This window comes from Rhinolophus sinicus, chromosome 10 (genome assembly GCF_057876585.1).
Source record: "Rhinolophus sinicus isolate RSI-liver-muscle chromosome 10, RSI-T2T, whole genome shotgun sequence".
NCBI lineage: Eukaryota > Metazoa > Chordata > Mammalia > Chiroptera > Rhinolophidae > Rhinolophus > Rhinolophus sinicus.
In genome coordinates, this window is record NC_142510.1 from 16,660,570 (window position 1) to 16,677,754 (window position 17,185).

At 55.7% G+C, this 17,185-nt stretch overlaps 1 protein-coding gene across 1 annotated transcript in view; it reads left to right on the forward strand.

The window, feature by feature from the left end:
* Positions 1-16,554, forward strand: part of IL21R (interleukin 21 receptor) — a 29,278-nt gene extending 12,724 nt beyond the window's left edge. Inside the window, exons 2-9 of the mRNA XM_019718092.3 lie at positions 2,339-2,406; positions 5,138-5,240; positions 7,654-7,853; positions 10,238-10,383; positions 11,387-11,564; positions 12,002-12,101; positions 13,121-13,202; positions 14,725-16,554. Of these exons, the coding sequence (XP_019573651.3) occupies positions 2,355-2,406; positions 5,138-5,240; positions 7,654-7,853; positions 10,238-10,383; positions 11,387-11,564; positions 12,002-12,101; positions 13,121-13,202; positions 14,725-15,489 (1,626 nt within the window). The 5' untranslated portion in view covers positions 2,339-2,354 and the 3' untranslated portion in view covers positions 15,490-16,554. The remainder of the gene's footprint in view (positions 1-2,338; positions 2,407-5,137; positions 5,241-7,653; positions 7,854-10,237; positions 10,384-11,386; positions 11,565-12,001; positions 12,102-13,120; positions 13,203-14,724) is intronic.
* Positions 16,555-17,185: the final 631 nt, after the last annotated feature.

The following is a 17,185-nucleotide window of genomic DNA, read 5'->3' on the forward strand; positions in this document are numbered from 1 at the left end:
CGTCACTTGCTCAGTTGATTAGGTCATGCCAAGCGGTTTCCCGGTTGAGCTGCGTTCATTACATTTCCACTAACTGGGAGCTCCCTTCACACCACGTCCTCAGCCACATGTGATGTTAGACTTAGTGTTTGCCAATCTGATAAAATTAAAATGATATGCCATTGTGGTTTTTATTTGCATTTCCCTGTTGACTGTGAAGTTAAGCCCTTTCTAGTCTCCATAACACCTATTTCAATCTGATTTCCTACCCCCAAGCTTCTCTGCTTCCCCAGAATCTCCTGAAATTTGGCCAACTTTTCATCTGAATTACCACAAGCCTGGAAGTCATTTCTCAGCAGTGGGGCCTGGTGTATAAACACCTCTGCAGGGCTCCATCCCATCCAGGACTGTGCTGGAATGCCTCCCATGCAACGATGCACTTAGTGTTTACACTGACTGCAGTAAAGAGTCAGAACTCCCGTTTTCTAGATGAGAAAAGACAGAATCAGAGGGGTGAGGAACTTGCTCAATGACACCCAGCAGGGAGCTGGCCGGTTCCAGGCCGGTTCCAGCTCTTAGGAGCTGCTGCAGGGGTTCCCAGAGCAGGAAGCCCCCGTAGGGTCCCCTCTGTCCTTCACTTAGAAAACACACCTTGTGCTCTCATGTGTGTCTTGGTGAGTAAGCGGCTGTTGCCCTCAGGAGTCTGCTTGAGTGAGAAGACCCATAAAGAAATGGATTCCGAGCAGGGAGCACAGTGGGACGGGGTGGGGGAGGCGTTCCCACATCGCACTGTGGAAGGCAGGACGAGATAGATGCCTTCCTTGTTCAAAGCTGATGTTTCCCCCACTTATTTGAGATGGTGTTAAATGTCCCTGTCCCTGGACCCTTCGTGGACCGTTTTCAACCTTCTTTCAATCCTCTGATGACGGAGGGCATGAAAATCTCAGACTGGTGCTCGTATGTCTTAAACACCCCTCTCACACTCTGATCCTGCTTTCTAAACAAAGGCAAACAAGATCTGAAATCCTCAGCATCTCAGGCAGGGGACAGTATCTTCCTAACATTCCATTACTGTCTTTTGTTTACCTTGTATCTAGTTTTTACATTCCACTGTATTTAGTTTTAGGGTAAGTTGATTGGTGTAGGAAACCCTTAAATAACATCTACTATATGTCAGGCCCTGTTCCAAATGCTTTACAAATATTAACTAAATTTAATTCACCCAAAGACCCCCATGAGGTGGGTACTGTCATTAATACTATTGTGTCCATTTCACAGAGGAGGACTCTGAGGCCCAGAAAGGTTAAGTAAACTTCCCAAGATCACACAGCCTGTAAATGGCAGTGTTGGGATTTGAACTGAGGCAGGCTGGCTGCTAGTCTGCATTTTCACCGCTGTGGCACCATATTGCCTCTCCATTTCATACTAGTGAACCTGTTGATGGTAGTGACGTCTTATTTTCTTTGGAGACATGTATTGGAGCGAAAAATGGGAGGTAAAATAAAGATTAATAGCACGGGTGAAAACCCCGAGTGCAGTGAGCGGTAGGTGTTCTGGAACATTCCAACGTGGCTTCACGGATGCAGGGATAGAGCAAGAAGTCCGTGAAGACTGAGTCTAGCGTGATGGGAGAGGAATGTGTGTTCAAGGAAAGACGCAGGATGTGAATTTGCCCCCTGCCAAGGCAGAGAGGCACGGTGGGCCTGGGGGGCTAGGGGGTGGTGAGTTGACTAATATCAATGCGCCAGTAAGGGGAGGGATCCAGCCCCCCTGTACAGTAACTTACAGTTCACAGAGCACTGCCACCTCTGCTTTCCCACGCACTCTTCTTAACTGCCAGGTGCTGTGGGCATTGTTGTCCCCACTTTAGAGATGCCAACTGAGGTCGAAGAGTAGACGGGCCAGAGAAGCTCCAAGATTCTCCGGCTTCAAATTCTGGGCCCTTTGCTTGATCCCACCAGGTTTCTTTGGTGGCAAGCAACATCTCCCTCCCTCCCTCTTTCCCCTTCCCTCTCTCCTTTTCTTAGCTGTATAAATGCCCATATTTAATTCCACTCACAATATAGGCTAACTGTGGGGGGAAGCAGCGAGCCCCTCCCTCTTTGCATTCACCTGTCCTTTGTGACTGCGTAAGGGGGACCGAAGAAGGTGGGAGAGGTGGGGAGGGATCCACAGGGTGTCAGCCAAGGGGCAGGAGCCCGTGGGAGTGTCTGTGGACTTCTCAAACTTGTTTCTGCTGAGGCAAATCCAAGCACCTGAGGCAAGTCTTCCAAGGGAGAGGGACGAGGACCAGCGGGAGGCTGTTTGGGCCCGTTGGTCCCCAGGCCTGGGCCGACCCTCTGCTGTGTGTCTCTTCCAGGCCCCTGGAGGTCAGCATGCCGCTCGTGGGGGCTGCCTATCTCTTCCTGCTGATGCTCCAGGGTGACGGTGAGTAGCTGCGCGGGCTCCGCGGGAGGAGGGCCAGGCTGGCCGCGTGCTCCCAGGCGTGGCGAGCGGCCCCAGCGTTGGAGGCTCTGGCGTCTGTTCACTTGAGGCCGACACAGGGGAGCAGCCAGGTCTCCATGAACCAGAACCCCTCTGACCAGAGAGCTCCGCTAGCCAGAGTGGTTCAGGCGCGTCCCAAGCGGCCCAGCCCCACCCCCCCTTTGGGTCTTCAGGTCTCACCAGGGTGATGCCAGAACTCCATCCTTCGTTCCTATGGCCATCTGCCTTGGCCGGCTCCGGCCCTCAGAGTGAGGAAGTTCTGCCTTTGGTCTAACCTCAGCGTCTCCTCATGCAGTGCCCTTCCTAGGGGAGGTTCTTCAACAGTCACTGGACCCTCAGCAGGCACTGATGGGCCCCAGTGCAGACAAAAGTTGCCAGAGCCTTGGGAGGTGCCCTCGGACGACCAGGAGATGAAGCAGTCAGTGGGTGATGTCAGGGACAGCCAGGGCTGAGAAATCCAGGAAGCCTTCCCAGAGGAGGTGGACACAGCACACAGGCTTGAATGGGGCTGCGCTAGGGGCAGGGGAGCCCTCAGCCACCACCACTCTGCTGACCATCAGCATTTCTCTCTGGTTTTCACCAAAAGACCCAGAGCCTCGAATAGTTCCTTCAGGAAACAGATGTCATGTTCCTCTATTTTCCCTTTCTGAGTGAGCAGCCCTCCATCCTGGCTCTAATGGGCTTTGGGTCACCCTGTGGGCACAAATAACAGCCCCTGCTGTGGACTGGGAGCTGAGCATCATTTCATGCCATGCTCCCGACAGACGCGTGAAGTCCATGCTGCAGTGACGCCCGTTCTCCATTAAGGAAACTGAAGCTCAGAGAGGAGAGGGACAGGCCCACACAACCCGCAGCAGCATCGCTGGGCTTGGCCCCCAGATCTGCCTGATTGCCGTGCTTTTACCACCCGGCTTCGCTGCTCTTACTGAATGAGTGCCACGTGCAGGCCATGCTGCGCTGGCGTGATATCATATACCTACCTACCTCCACACCCTCCGAGGGGGCCAGTGTCCCCAGCTTGCAGATAGGGACGGGAGTCACATGCCCATGCTTTGATAACCCCAGACCGGGTGACCCAGGGCTCTCTGCCCAAGGTCAGCGTACTGACCAGGGGACTGGGTTTTTATTCCCTCTGGTCCCTGACGCCGCCTCCATGCTGGTCTAGGGGCTGCTGTGCCCTCCCCAACGTTTCATTCCAAGTTTGGGACAAACCCTGCCCCTTGGTGGCCTTCAGCCCAGCTAGAAATGGCAGATCCTCTCCAAATTCTGGAGCCCTGAGAGAGAACTCGCAGGATGTAAACTCGGGGGACACACAGCCATGCAGTAGGTCCTGTAGCCAGGCCATGTATTAAGTTCCTCCTGCCAAAATCAGTCCTCCCTTCTCCACTAAGTGCTGGACTAACCCTCCTGGGCCCCCCGCCCCTCACCCCCCGGCCTTGTGCTCCTCCCCGAGGGAAGCTGCCTCCTAGAGCAGGATTCAGTTCCATGACTCAGGTCCCATGGGAGTGGCTGCTGGGAGAACTGTGTTGAGAAGGATTCTGAGGCCACACTCAGGGGAGGGAGTGTCACGATTGATTAGCGATGTCTGCCACGTGTGTGATGGGAAGAACACACACAGATTAGATTTCCTGGGTGAGAGTCTCAGCAGCCCAGACCAAGAGAGATGAGAGATGTCATGTGGGCTCGGAGCCTCAGTGTTCTCATCTGGAAAATGGGCGTGGGAGTGGACTAAAGGACGTTCCAGCAGCAGTGTTCTTGGCTCCACATCCAGCTTCTGACCTAGAGAGTGAGGCCCAGGAAGGGAAAACAGGAAAAAGCCATTTTCCTATTGAATCCACTTAAAAAGAGGAGCACATTTCTGGTAAATAGTGGGTGGAAAAAACAGTGTTGGCATTTGATCTCACAAAACTAAAACTATTAAATTTATTTTGTCAAACATTGAACAAAATTTAGATTATGATCAGACCTATATTTTTAGGACAAAGTAAAGCAATGAATGATGGGGGTGGGAGAGTGTTAAATCTGTCAACGAAACTGTCTGAGAGTGGGCAATCTATGTGTCACTAGCAGTGTTGGTCTGGGCAGCAGGGTAATATAGACATTTTGGCAAAAGCATTCGAAGGTTTCTCAGTTTTCTGAAGCCTCCGTATTCTCCAAAGCGTTTGTGGCATCTCTGATGTCCGTGTCCGGTCTCGGACCAGCTGCCGTGGACAAAGGGCTCCTCCTTTGTCAGGGACGGAGGCGTTTTTATCAGTGCTCCCCTTGACTTCGTGAATGCCTCTCGAGTGATGTGTGGCTTTGCCCTGTATCTGGGGAGTTCAGGATGCCCCACCCTGAGAGGGACACTGGCCAGGGAGGACCCTGACCTGGTGGCTGGACACAGGGCTCGTGGGGAGAGACCTGAGGGGGGACCCGCTTACTTTATCATGTTTCACATTAGAAGGGTCTTGTCGCCATAGCCAGCCTTGAAACTTTGGGGGCTCAAACAAGGAATCTCAGGTGGCAGGGACCCCCTTGCCCCAGGCCCACACCTTAGTGGCCCCCGAGTCGCCATATTCATCCTGGCCCTGGGACCCCCACATCCACTTGTTGTCCAGCCCCGGGGGCGGTGAGGGAATGAGGAGCCCCACAGCCCCCCCACCAAGCTCTCTCTCTCTCTCCCCTCACCCTCCAGCCTGGGGTTGCTCAGACCTCGTCTGCTACAGTGATTACTTCCAGACAGTCACCTGCATCCTGGAGACATGGAACCTGCACCCCAGCACGCTCACCCTCACCTGGTAAGTGGCCCGGCCTCGCTAGCCTGGGGTGCTACTCAGAGTAGCACGTCCTGGAGCAGGACCGCAGGAGACCACACACTGAGCTGGACCTACTGTGTGCAGGGCAGGTAGTTTAGCACTAAAAATAATAGCTTCCACTTGCTGGGGAATCGCTCAGTGATTTCACCAACAGCATTTGGTTTCACCCCAAAAAAGACTGTGAGCTGGGAATCACTGTTCCTCTCTTGCAGACAACCCACACAGGGCTCACGGGACTTGTCCAAAGCATGATTTGCTAGGCCACAGGGTAGCTCTATCCAGATCCAATGGCCATATTCTCTCACCCACTCAGGCCTGACTGGTTTTGAGACCCTGAGATGATGGGAGACCCACACGATTTTTTAAAGCACTTAGTACATGCCAGGTAGCCTGCTATGTGTTCAATCACCTCCAGTTGTCACAATTACGACTCCTGTTTTAGAACAGAGGACACTGGAGTTCAGAGAGGTTATGCAACTTGCCCAAGGTCACACAGCCAGTGAATGGTGGACCTGGGATTCAAACACAGGCAGCCTGACCCCACAGTCCATGGGTCCCTGTCAGTCCATATTGTTAAAGAAAAAATCGTTCATGACACTCGTTAAAGAGTGGTAGGGCAGAATTTATGTAAGACCATCATGATGGGTGTAGGGACCACTGAATGGGGCTTTGCTGTAGGGGAGAGAGATTGGGCTCAACTTCAGATACAACAGCAAAAAGTGGGACTTCATAACCAAGGAGCCGGTGGGGTCAGTGATGGAAAATGGCTAAGGGAAAACATCACGCGTGAGGCGGCTTCTGGCTAAACCATCCTAACAGGATCCTTGCTGGTGGCAGCCCAGGGGCATCAGATACCCCTGGGGGCTGGTGGAGGATGGGAACCAGCTCAGATATTGAGGGTGGGGGCTTCTGGCTAAACGGACTAAGCAGGAATCTTGCTGAAAGGAGACAATGCAGAGATAAACACCGAAGCCCAAAAGTCAGGGCCTGATTGAGGAGAGTTCAGAGCTGCTTCAATAGAGTTTGGTTAAGGAGAGACTCTGTCAATATGCAGCTCAGGGTAAAGAATAACTGGCTTCACTAATTCATTCATTCATTCAGAACACATTTATTAAGCTCCTCTTGCCAGGGGACTCCCTTGCAGGCACTGGGGATTGAGAAGAGCCCCAAAATGAGGTTCCAGGTGTCCCAGAAGGGACCCACTGCAGGGGGAGTGGCTGGGGAGACCTACGATAAATACTCAACAGCCAACAGGATGCTTTCTGATAACAATGGTGCTATCAAGAGCAGGAAGCTGGACCGGTGCAGAGAGTGAGTGATGGGAGGGAGGGCCTATTTTAGCCAGGGTGGTCAGGGCAGGCCTCTCTGGATGGGAAGGAGGCAGCTAGGGAGCTGCTGAAAGGGCATTCCAGGCAGCGGCGCTGCACGTGCAAAGGCCCTGAGGCAGGAAGTGATGGTGAGTTTGAGGAATAGTGAGGAGGTCTGTGTGGCCGAGCGGAGTGAGCCAGCCTGAGGGAGAACAACAAGCAAAGGAGGTGAGAGCTTGGCAGGGACCCGATTCTGTTGTGTGGGTGATGAGAAGCCATTGCAGGGTTTCAGGCAGGGGAGTGACAGGGGGTTTTTAAATATGCCCCTGGCTGCTGTGCAATGGGATGGATTGCAGGGAGGGCCGGCAAGGCCAGGACACTGCCAGATAGCCATGACAGTGGTCCAGGCCGGAGGCTTGGAGAGCCTTCATTCAGGAGAAGTTTCTGTGCCAACAAATATTTAACAGAGGTCTGAGTCCACACGTCCTGGAGGGTGGTCTTGTTCAAAGCCTGAATTTGTAGGTAGGAAAATAAATGCTGGTGAACTCCTCTACGTACTTCAAAACCCATTGTTTCTGCCCAGGGGGAGTCATAAAGCCAGAGCGTTTCCCCCAGTCAACAGCCTCCCTGGACCCAGAGCAGGGAAGAAGGTTCATTTTGCTCTTATCTGGGCCCTCTGCCCAGGCACTTGTTAGGTATTCAGTGGGTGTTGGACGGAAGGAGGGAGGGAAGGAGACCTGAAATGCTTAGCGCCCTTCCAGGAGGACAGTGAGGCAGAAGATGGAACTGACAGGAGCAGATTTAGGCTCGGTCCAGACAAAAATAGCCCAAATTTCCAAAGTTGAGAATTGTTGCCCTCAATGAGGTAGTGAGTTCCTGGTTTCTCAGAGGTATGCAAGCCGAGCCTGGACACAATCCATCAGGGATACTTCCGGGGAGGGAGTCCTTCCCTGGGAAAGGGTTGGTTGGACTAGGTGATCCCCAGCCACACCTCAAGTCCCTCCTTCCCACGATTCTGGGTGTCCGCTCTGAGCCTGTGCATGGAGCCCCCCGGCCTCCAGCCATGACTGGCTGCTCTGTCCTTGAAGGCAAGACCCGGAAGAAGACCTGAAGGATGAGGTCACCTCCTGCAGCCTCCGCCGGTCCAGCCACAATGCCACACATGCCAAGTACACGTGCCACATGGATGTGTTTTCCTTCATGGGCGACGACATTTTCAGTGTCAACATGACAGACCAGTCTGGCAACCACTCCCAGGAGTGCGGCAGCTTTATGCTGGCTGAGAGCAGTGAGTACCCCTCACTGAGGAGAACCCGGGGTGGGGGGTGCGAGGGCTCCCTGGGATGGTCCTCCCCCCGCCACCCACACTGACATGCCCTTTAGATGCACTACTGTTGACTAAGGTGTGATGGGTGACAGCTGAGGCTTGGGCCCCACCCAGTGAGAGGCAGCAGAGGGATGGACAGCAGCGGGACTGGACCGGGACGTAGGGTTTCAGTTCTGGCCCAGCCTCTCCCTGTCGGTGACCTTGGCCTGTAGAATGAGGGCTCCTTTAACCCTGCCCCTCTGGGATTCTGTCCCATTATGAGGCAAGTAGGGGACACTGAGTCACAAGAGAAAACTTCCCCGTTTTCTCCCGTCCATTAGCTCCAGTGAGGCCTAGAATTTCCCTCCAGGCTGGACGGAGGGAGGAGACCAAGAGGCAGAAGGGGTCTGGCTGGTGGAAACAGTTTTCTTTGTGGGTCCAGAAGCGGGGGGTGGGGGGGGCTGGGGGACAGGGAGGGGCACAGGAGGCAGCTTTTAACGTTTAGCGTGCGTGTGTGCGCGCCGAAAGTGGGATGTCCATGGAGGGGGTGAGGGCCCAGCCCCAGAGGCATGGAAACAGACTGCAAAGAGACTCCTACCCTTGGGAAGGACTGGAGTTTGGGAGTTTTTGTCTCTAGATCCCCAGGCGGTGGGGCCAGGGGACGAGAGAGTATCTGTTATTCGTGCTCTGGGGTCCAGGTTTGCACCCCTCTGCTGAGTGGGTATCACACCCTAGAGGGTGTGAGCACAGCTTCACACACACACACACACACACACACACACACACACGTCTCAGCCGTTTGGATCTAGGTGTGGTGAATTCACCAAGTAAGGGTGCCTCCTACCTCGCTGACAAAGCTGGGCAGGCAGCAGACAAGCGCTCAGGGCAGGACAGCCACTCTGCCTTGCGGGGGTTCCAAGCCACATTTCTCTCTGGTCCCCTCCCTCCTGCCCTGTCTGCCAGGGTCTGAGGCCAGGTCTGTGACCAGACTTGGCAGGAAGCGGTATTCTGCCCCCTGCACAGCCCCCTTCCCCCCTGCCCACGCCCCTTCCTCCCCTTGAGCCCTGGGCCGCCCTGGGCTAAGCTCCCTACTTGACCCCGCGGTCCCCCATCTCCTGAGTTCCTCCCTAAGTGGCCCTCCCCGGCCAGCTGAGACCACAGAAGGAAGCCAGGTAGCTGGCGTCCACGGCTGGGGAAGAGAGAGGAGGGCTCAGGAACTATTCCAGTCCACAAGGACCCATCACTGAACTAGCAGCGACAACACAGCACTCACCACGGCCTGGGGGCCCTGTGCCTTCTCCCACGTCAGGCCCTGGGGCAGTTATAAGCATCACCAGAGCTCCTTCTGGAACCCCTGAATTTAACAAACAGTTCTGGAGGGCCTACTGTGTGAGGGCACAGCACGGACCCAGGAGAATAAAACCTCCGCCTCAAGGAGCTAAGGTCCCAGAGATGGGGGGTGGCTGGTGACAGAGGGAGACAGAGAGAATGTTAGATGGTGGCAAATAGAGCTCGGGGGAGGCGGGTATGTGGCAGGGGCCTGTCATGTCTTTTACACTAACACAACGCTTGTCACTTGGTTCCCCTGAAATTACCTCCTTCTGCTACTTAGTTTGGTCCCATGAATTTTCATCCCGTGGAGTGGAAGGGAAGCCTGACTTTGACCTTTGCCTGGGGGGCACCTGGAGGGTTGTGGTCCAGATCCCTGCTCTTGCACTTTCCAGAAAATGTCTGTGACACAAGGACAGTCACATCAGACTCTCGCAGGGCCACAGAGCAGAGCAGCCCTGTAGGTACTCAGCAGTGGTGGCTTTCCTCATTATCATAATGCATAGTATAACTAGAGTATAATTATGCACAGCATAATTAATTAGCACGCATGATGATTCCAGTCTTATAAGTCATTCAGGCTAGAAGACTTGACACTATATTTAGAGCAGAAATTAGAAGACCCATGGGTCTGGCCAACAGGTAGCTTAGAAAGTTTTTGGATTCGTAGCTAACTTTAACATTTGAGAGATTTCCCACAATAATCTGGATTCTTAGGGATTTTTTTCTTCCTGCCCACCCTGGTCTGCATTCCTGCCAGGACACCGGGGGCTGGCTTGCATGTGCGTCCCCCTTTCGCCTGGGGGCCTCTTTATAGTTCAGTCCCCAAACCTGCCTCCCTCATTTCTATCACTGGCCCACCCGAGCTTGTAACCCCCATCTAGTCTAAAGTTCTCATTTTTTCAGATGGAGAAACTGAGGCCAGGGACAGGGGGTGCTTCACCCAAAGCCACTCGGGGTTATTAATCCTGATCTCATAAAGAATGAGTCACCAAATCTTTCTCACCCCGTTTTATCTTTCTGGCTTTTTCCTTTAGTCAAACCGTCTCCTCCTTTCAACGTGACTGTGACCTTCTCGGGACGTTATAACATCTCCTGGAGCTCCAATTATGATTCCTTCGCCCTCAAGGGCAAGCTTCAGTACGAGCTGCAGTACAGGAAGCTGGGAGACCCCTGGACTCTGGTAAGAGAATCACGGAGAGGGGGGAAGGGGAGGGAGAGTGCAGAACATCCAGGTGGGGGAGGGGAGTGTCTGAGAGGCAGGTGAGCTTGTAATTCACAGCCAGGGACAGAAACCAAGGACACACCAAGGATGGAAGTTCCCCCTTACACTCTTTCACTTGGGGCTGCCCTCTCCACGTACCTCCCTGGGGTAAGAGACCCCTTGAAATTCTTTCCTTCCTGTCCCTGTCCCTCCCGTATCAGCAGGCCAAAGAGGAAGGGACTTGCACTTCCCAGGTCCCACCTGGCATCTAGTAGTGACAGTAGAAGAAGTTTCAGAAGTTGGGCTATCTCATCTGGGACTCTCATACTTTCTTAGGATGGCCGTAGTGGGAGAGTTTCAGAAGTACCAATAACCAAAGGTCCAGCGTTAGAGGGACCGTTGCTTCCAGTGTGAAGCTCCCGTGCTGTCCTTTGTTCAGTGTTGGAAAGTTCCAGAATGGCCCACTCGTTAGAACAGTCACAGCTGAAGAGTTCTAGAATCATCCATCCTTTAGAACCGCCCCAGTTGAAGATTTTCCTTAATGCCATTGATTAGAATGTCCCCTGCGGGAAGCTTCCAGCAAGCTTCCTTTGCTGAGATGCCAGTAATTGAAGACTGTGACATGCCCACAACTGAGAAGGGCCACAGTTGAAACATTCCAAGTGTCCACCGTCTGGCATGCTGCCAGTTAAAGATTCCCCAGTGGCCATGGCTGTTCCTGGGACATTCCTAGTCCCAGCGGGGAGGGCCCCCTCCTGTGGGATCCCAGAGAAACAGAACAAAGCTTTGTACCACAGGCAAGGTGGAGACAGTGCCTGTGGCTCTGGAGTGGCCAGAACTCAGGCAGGAGACTTCGCAGGAGACACTGAGCCCCCTTCGTGGGGGCTGGTGCAGGGGCTGAGCTGGAGGCAGGGGCTGAGCTGGAGGCCAGGGGCTGAGCTGGTTGCCCCTGGCCCACTGCATCCCTTCCCTGTGCCGGCAGGGTCCAAGCAGAAAGCTGATCTCGGTGGATTCCAGAAGTGTCTCCCTCCTTCCCTTGGAATTCCACAAAAACTCCAATTATGAGCTGCAGGTACGGGCAGGGCCCCAGCCTGACTCCTCTTTCCAGGGGACCTGGAGCGAGTGGAGTGACCCAGTCATCTTTCATACCCAGTCGGAAGGTAGGTGTGGAGCTGGGGCACACGCCACTCTGTGCCAAATCTTATCCCAAACCCTGCCATGAGCTTTCCAGCATGGCTGGAAGGAAGCCACTCAGTGTATCCCCAGTTGCAGCCATTTGACATTTCTGGAACCCCTGCTTGCCCTGAATGGGGTGCCAGGTGTTCTGGCAAGGTGTGCCACCCTCCTAATAGCTCTGTGATGAAGGAGTCATTTCTCCATTTTGCAGACGAGAAAACTAAAGCTCTGAGAGATGAAGTCACTTGCCGGGGGTGGGGGTGGGAGCGGGATTTGCACCCAGATCCATCTCACTTCAAGGAACCAGCAGCCTTCCCCACCCCTTCACTCCACCCCAGACCCACTGCCCGGCACACCCACCCTGTGTGGCCTCTCCTGGGGGAGGAGGTTCCGTCTGACCCAGTATTGGCTTCTTTCCCAGAGGCAGAGGGAGGCTGGTTCACTGTGCTGCGGTATCTCCCCGTGGTCCTCACACTCGCTGTCCTTGTCTACCTGGGCCTGATGACCCGCCTGCCTTGGAGGTGAGGCCGGGAGTCAGGGAGGGGGAGGGGTCAGCCTGGGCCACAGCCCCTCTATGAGCCACCTATGCACTGGCTGGGGGCGCACTTGTCACCGTGACAAGTGACGTCGTGATGATGACAATGATGAGCAGCTCCCGTTTCCACTCGCTCAGCCCTCACAGCAGCCCTGTGAGCTCGATGCACAGCCATGACTTCCACTGACAAACGGGGAAACTGAGGCACAGAGCCACTCAGGAAGTGGCCCCAGGGTCTCATGGCTGTGAAACGAATGAGGTGGGCTTTGAGCCCTGGGCTCTCAACAGCACCCAGTGAATTTTAAGCTCTGAGTTCCGAGGTGCACGCGGGTCTGCCAGGTTGGGTGAAGGGTGGGTGTGATAACCCACCCCCCAAACCCCCTCCACCTCAACTAGAGGTTTTGTTTTTATCCGTTTATATACTGGGTTCTGCTGCCTCTGGCCATGGGGAGAAAGGGAGCTGCTGATTTAAAAGCACATGGAAGGTCGTGTGGCCTCCGTTCATGTGCTGGCAGCTGCAGGGTCACAGCTGCCGTGTGCTGAGCCCTTGCCAGTGGCAGGTCATCGTCCCCCAGAGACTGGGACACACAGAGACAGAGACGCTTGAGGAGAGAGAGGACAAGGGGGGTGCACGGCCATCATGGGCTCTCGGTGCTGGGCGCTGGGTCTCTGCCCAAGTCCTCTATAGCCCTGGGGAAGTGGCCCTTTGCCCACCCTGCCCTAGAGAAGAACGTCTCAGCAGGGCTGCACTGGCCCAGCGCAGAGTAGGCAGCTAAGCCCTCCAACCCCACGTCCCTTCTGGAGCCTGGAGGAAATGTGCTGCCCCAAATTTCAGATGTGGACCTTGAGGCGAGGGCAGGTGGGGGGCGGGGTGGAACAGAGGGAACTGGGGGTGTCTCGGGAGGTGCTGAGTCTCCTGCAGGACCAAGTTGGGGAGCATCTGAGGAGGAGGTTGGACTGCCCTCATCGAGATGTGGGGGGCTTACCTCATGTCTGCCTCCCCAGGCTGTGGAAGGTGTGGGTGCAGGTGCCCAGCCCAAAGCCGTTCTTCCAACCCCTCTATGACGGCCACAGCGGAGACTTCAAGGTAAGTGCCTTCCCCACCCTGTGACGCGCCCCTTGGAGCCTCTTACCCCCTCTGGAGACGCCTCCACCCTCACATCAGCACCCCCAGCCCCAGACCACAGGCCCAGCCAGGCCTGGAGGCCCCCTTGGTCTCTGCAAAGTGCAGGAAGTAGTTCTGGCGGCAGAACTGGCATGAAACAAGGTCATGCAGCCTTTTCCAGCGCAAGGAAGGGGAGGGGGTGAGCCAGGTGGGGCCCCTGCTCCTTTCTTAGATGCCTTTGACAGGAGGGTGGAGAGGGAGAAGTTTCTGGGGAGGGTATGGACTGCCTGCAAAATACGCCACCCCTGCCAAGCTCCAACCACAGCCACCACTGCTGGCACCCATGGGTTCTCTGGACCCATTTACTGCTCAACACCCACCCCGTGGTGAGACAGCACCCCACACACACCCACCCACAGAGAGGATGTGGTGACAAAGGGAGGGGCAGCCCGCCTGGCCCAGCTGAGCCTGGAAGTCAGGAAACGTGGACTAGAGCACTGGCTGGGCTCCTGCTGTCTGACGCTTTGCCAGCTCCCTCTGTGCCTCCAGGCCCCTCATTTCACGCAGCCCCTGCAGGGTGGGTGCGCCACCAACTCCAAGGGACCCCCTCAGATGGGGAACGTGGCCTCAGTGGGGCAGGGGAGGGGCCTGGACTCCCGCCCACACAGGGCTGACTCTTTTCTCTGCACCTTCCTGGAAGCTCAAAGCTCACAGCTATTTCGTTTTACCAGCACGTACAGAGAACACTTGCCATATAAGGGGCGCTCCGCTCGGAGCTTCCCAGATGGCAACTCATTGAATCCTCACAACAGCCCTGTGTGTAGGTGTTAGCCGGCCCACTTTACAGATAAGAAAACTGAGGCACAGAGAGGGTACATCACAGGCTGAAGGCCACGCCGCTGAGAAGTGACTTCAAATCAGTGGTGGTGGCCACGTCAGGGATCTAAAATGAGCTTTCCAAGGGCGGTAGGCTCCAATCTAGGGGCTTCCAGTTCTCAGAGATTCTTTCCGCTGCTTGTATGAAGACCCTGTGTCATGAGGGGGGGTGCTCAAGGCTTAGGGGCCCGCTCACTGTCTCAGTCCATCACGACCCCACAGCCCTTCTCCATCCCACACCCAGAGGCCATTTCAAGTGGCTGGTCATTGACTCACTCTGCTCATTTATTTAGTGAACAAACATTTATTGGGCAGTAACTGTATGCCAGGCACAGCGTGAGCATCTGGGGACACAGCTGTGACCAGAAGAACTGGGGCTTCTGCCCTGGCAATATCCACTCTAGTGGAGACACAAACAGGAGAAGGCTGGGTTTCAAGACCTGTCTGGAGGAGCTGACACAGGGGACCTGGTAGGGGCTTTGTCACTCAGATCCCAGACTCGCCTGTGCCCCTGTCCCCACAATGCTGCACCCACACAGACCCCAGGCCATGGAGCCACCAATAACCTGGGTTTACAGCCCATCTGACGCTGTCCTATTCATGACTCTCTCCCTGTTTTCTCTCACAGAAATGGGTGGGCACTCCCTTCGCTGCCTCCAGCCTGGAGCTGGGCCCCTGGGGCCCAGGGGCGCTGTCGGCCCTGGAGGTGCACAACTGCTGCCCACCACCGAGTGCAGCCAAGGGGCTGGTGCTCACAGTACTTCCAGGGCCTGTGGATCTCGTGGAATCAGACGGGGTGCCTCCATTGGGCTCCTGGGGCCCGGCCCCCTCCACTGTGGGCAGCTTGGGCGGCTCAGCCTTCAGCCAGGAGCCAGATCGGCCGTACGGCCTGGTGTCCATCGACACAGTGATGGTGGGGGGTGCAGAAGGGCCATGCGCGTGGCCCTGCACCTGTGAGGATGATGGCTACCCAGCACTGAACCTGGACACCGGCCTGGAGCCGGGCCCGGGCACCGAGGACCCGCTCTTGGGCATGGGGGCCACAGTTCTGTCCTGTGGCTGCGTTGCAGCTGGTGGGCCTGCTGGGCTGGGAGACCCGCTGGGCAGCTTCCTGGACAGACTAAAGGTGCCCCTTGAAGAAGAGGCGGGTTGGGAGCCAGGGCCGCCCTGGGGTGGCAGGCCGCCCCGAGGGGTGTCGGACAGTGAGGTGGGCTCCCCCCCTGCGGGCCTGGACATGGACACGTTTGACAGCGGTTTCGCAGGCTCGGACTGCGGCAGCCCTGTGGAGTGTGACTGCAGCAGCCCCAGGGACGAGGGGCCCCCCAGGAGCTACCTCCGCCAGTGGGTGGTCATGGCCCCACCCCCTGCGGGACCTGCGCCCCAGGCCAGCTAGTGAGGCTGACTGGCCGTCCAGAGCGGGCCATGCCCCTGAGCTGCGGTGTGAAGAGGTCTGCAGCCTTTGGTCTCCTCGTCGGGGGCCGCAAACCTGGAGTGTATGACGTGTATGGCCGCTCAGGTGCACACTGGTGTCTGTGTGTGTCAGCATCACGTGAGCCTGTGCACACGGTGGCCACCTCCCTCCCTGCCTGGCACATGGGGTGGCTCCAGGGTCACGTGCTGAGAAGCTGGTCCAGTTCTACCCATAGGGCCTCCTGGGAGCAGGGCACTGCCTGTGACAGACTCCAGGTCCTGTGTCCCCAGGAGCCACAAGAAGCCATACTGTTCCTTATCCAGGGGATGGAGTGAGCCCACGGTGACCCTGGGTGGGGGGGAGATTGGAGGGAGTCCGTGGACCTAAGTCTGGGTCCCAACTCTGACGCCTCCTGGCTGGGCCACCTTGAGCGACTCGCTCCCCGTCTCTGGGCTGGGGTTTCCTGTCTGGACAATGTGGACGGCATGACCGCCCTTTGGGGGAAATCAGTGAGCTCGCCCACGGAGTGTGCAGCCCAGAGTAGACCCTCAATAGACGTCAGCTTCCTTCCTTCTGTGGCAGGACCAGGGCTTGCGCTGCAGGTGGGTGGGGGTGAGAAAGCAGCCACAGCCCGGCCTGCCTGGGGGCCGGCTGACCCCACCCAGTAGAAGGCCCCTGGAGGAGTTTCCGGGCTTAACATCAGGCAGCTCTTATCTTTTAAGACAGCCCCCCACCAACCAAGATTTTTTTTTTGCTGGCTCCTGCTGCCCATTTATAAATTTCCTTTTTGTACCCAAGAAATATTTATTGAGCACGGTAGGGGCTGGGCATTGTGTCGAGTGTTGCGGGACAAGGTGAGGGCCCCCAAGACCCCCCCCTTGGTGCTTACGGTAGGGATGGGGGCAGAGAGGATGCAGCAGTCGTGACACAGCACTCCCGTTCCCCTGGCATCTTGTTTACTCATCTTGGGAAATTAGAGGGAAGTCAAGTTCTTGTTCATTTGTCATAGAGTCTGTTGAAATGTGAATAAAAAGCCAAGAAAATTGCCATATTGTGAAGGCATCTTACTGGACTTCAGATTTGCATGGGGGCAGATATAAACGCTACACACTGCACACAGCTCACACTGGTTTTCTTTTTTCTTTTTTTTTTTTTTAAGAAAATAGATTGTTTTCCCCCAGTGGGTACTGACCTTTAGAAGTGGCCTTTCAAGACCACCGGGCCAGTGAAGGCGGTGGGGAGACTGATTCAGACACCCGCTCCCAGAGCCGGAGGGGAATCCCCACCCAGCCTGGAACCCCCCTGTCTGTCACGCTCCCCTGAGGCCAGGCTGCAGGGCAGGGCTCTAAGGAGACAGCTGGTGCTTGTTCCTCCTTTTGGATGAGTCTGAGCTAGAAGTCGGCAGAAGTTGGTCCAGCTGAAAGCATTTCTGGGACTCTGGGTGATCGGGAAAGTCACTGAGAGAACATCAGTCCTCGTGTTCTACAACATATAGTGGAACTATTCACCTCGATCAGGTGGCATGAGGCTCAGATGGGAGCACAAATACGAAACCACAGCTTGTGCATGTGTGAGCAGCCTGCACCCCCCACCATCACCCTGGAGACACTTGGGCCAAGGTGTGTTGTGGTTTTCACACCCTCTTGTGGGCAACAGCTTCCAGGTGCCACCTGGGGCA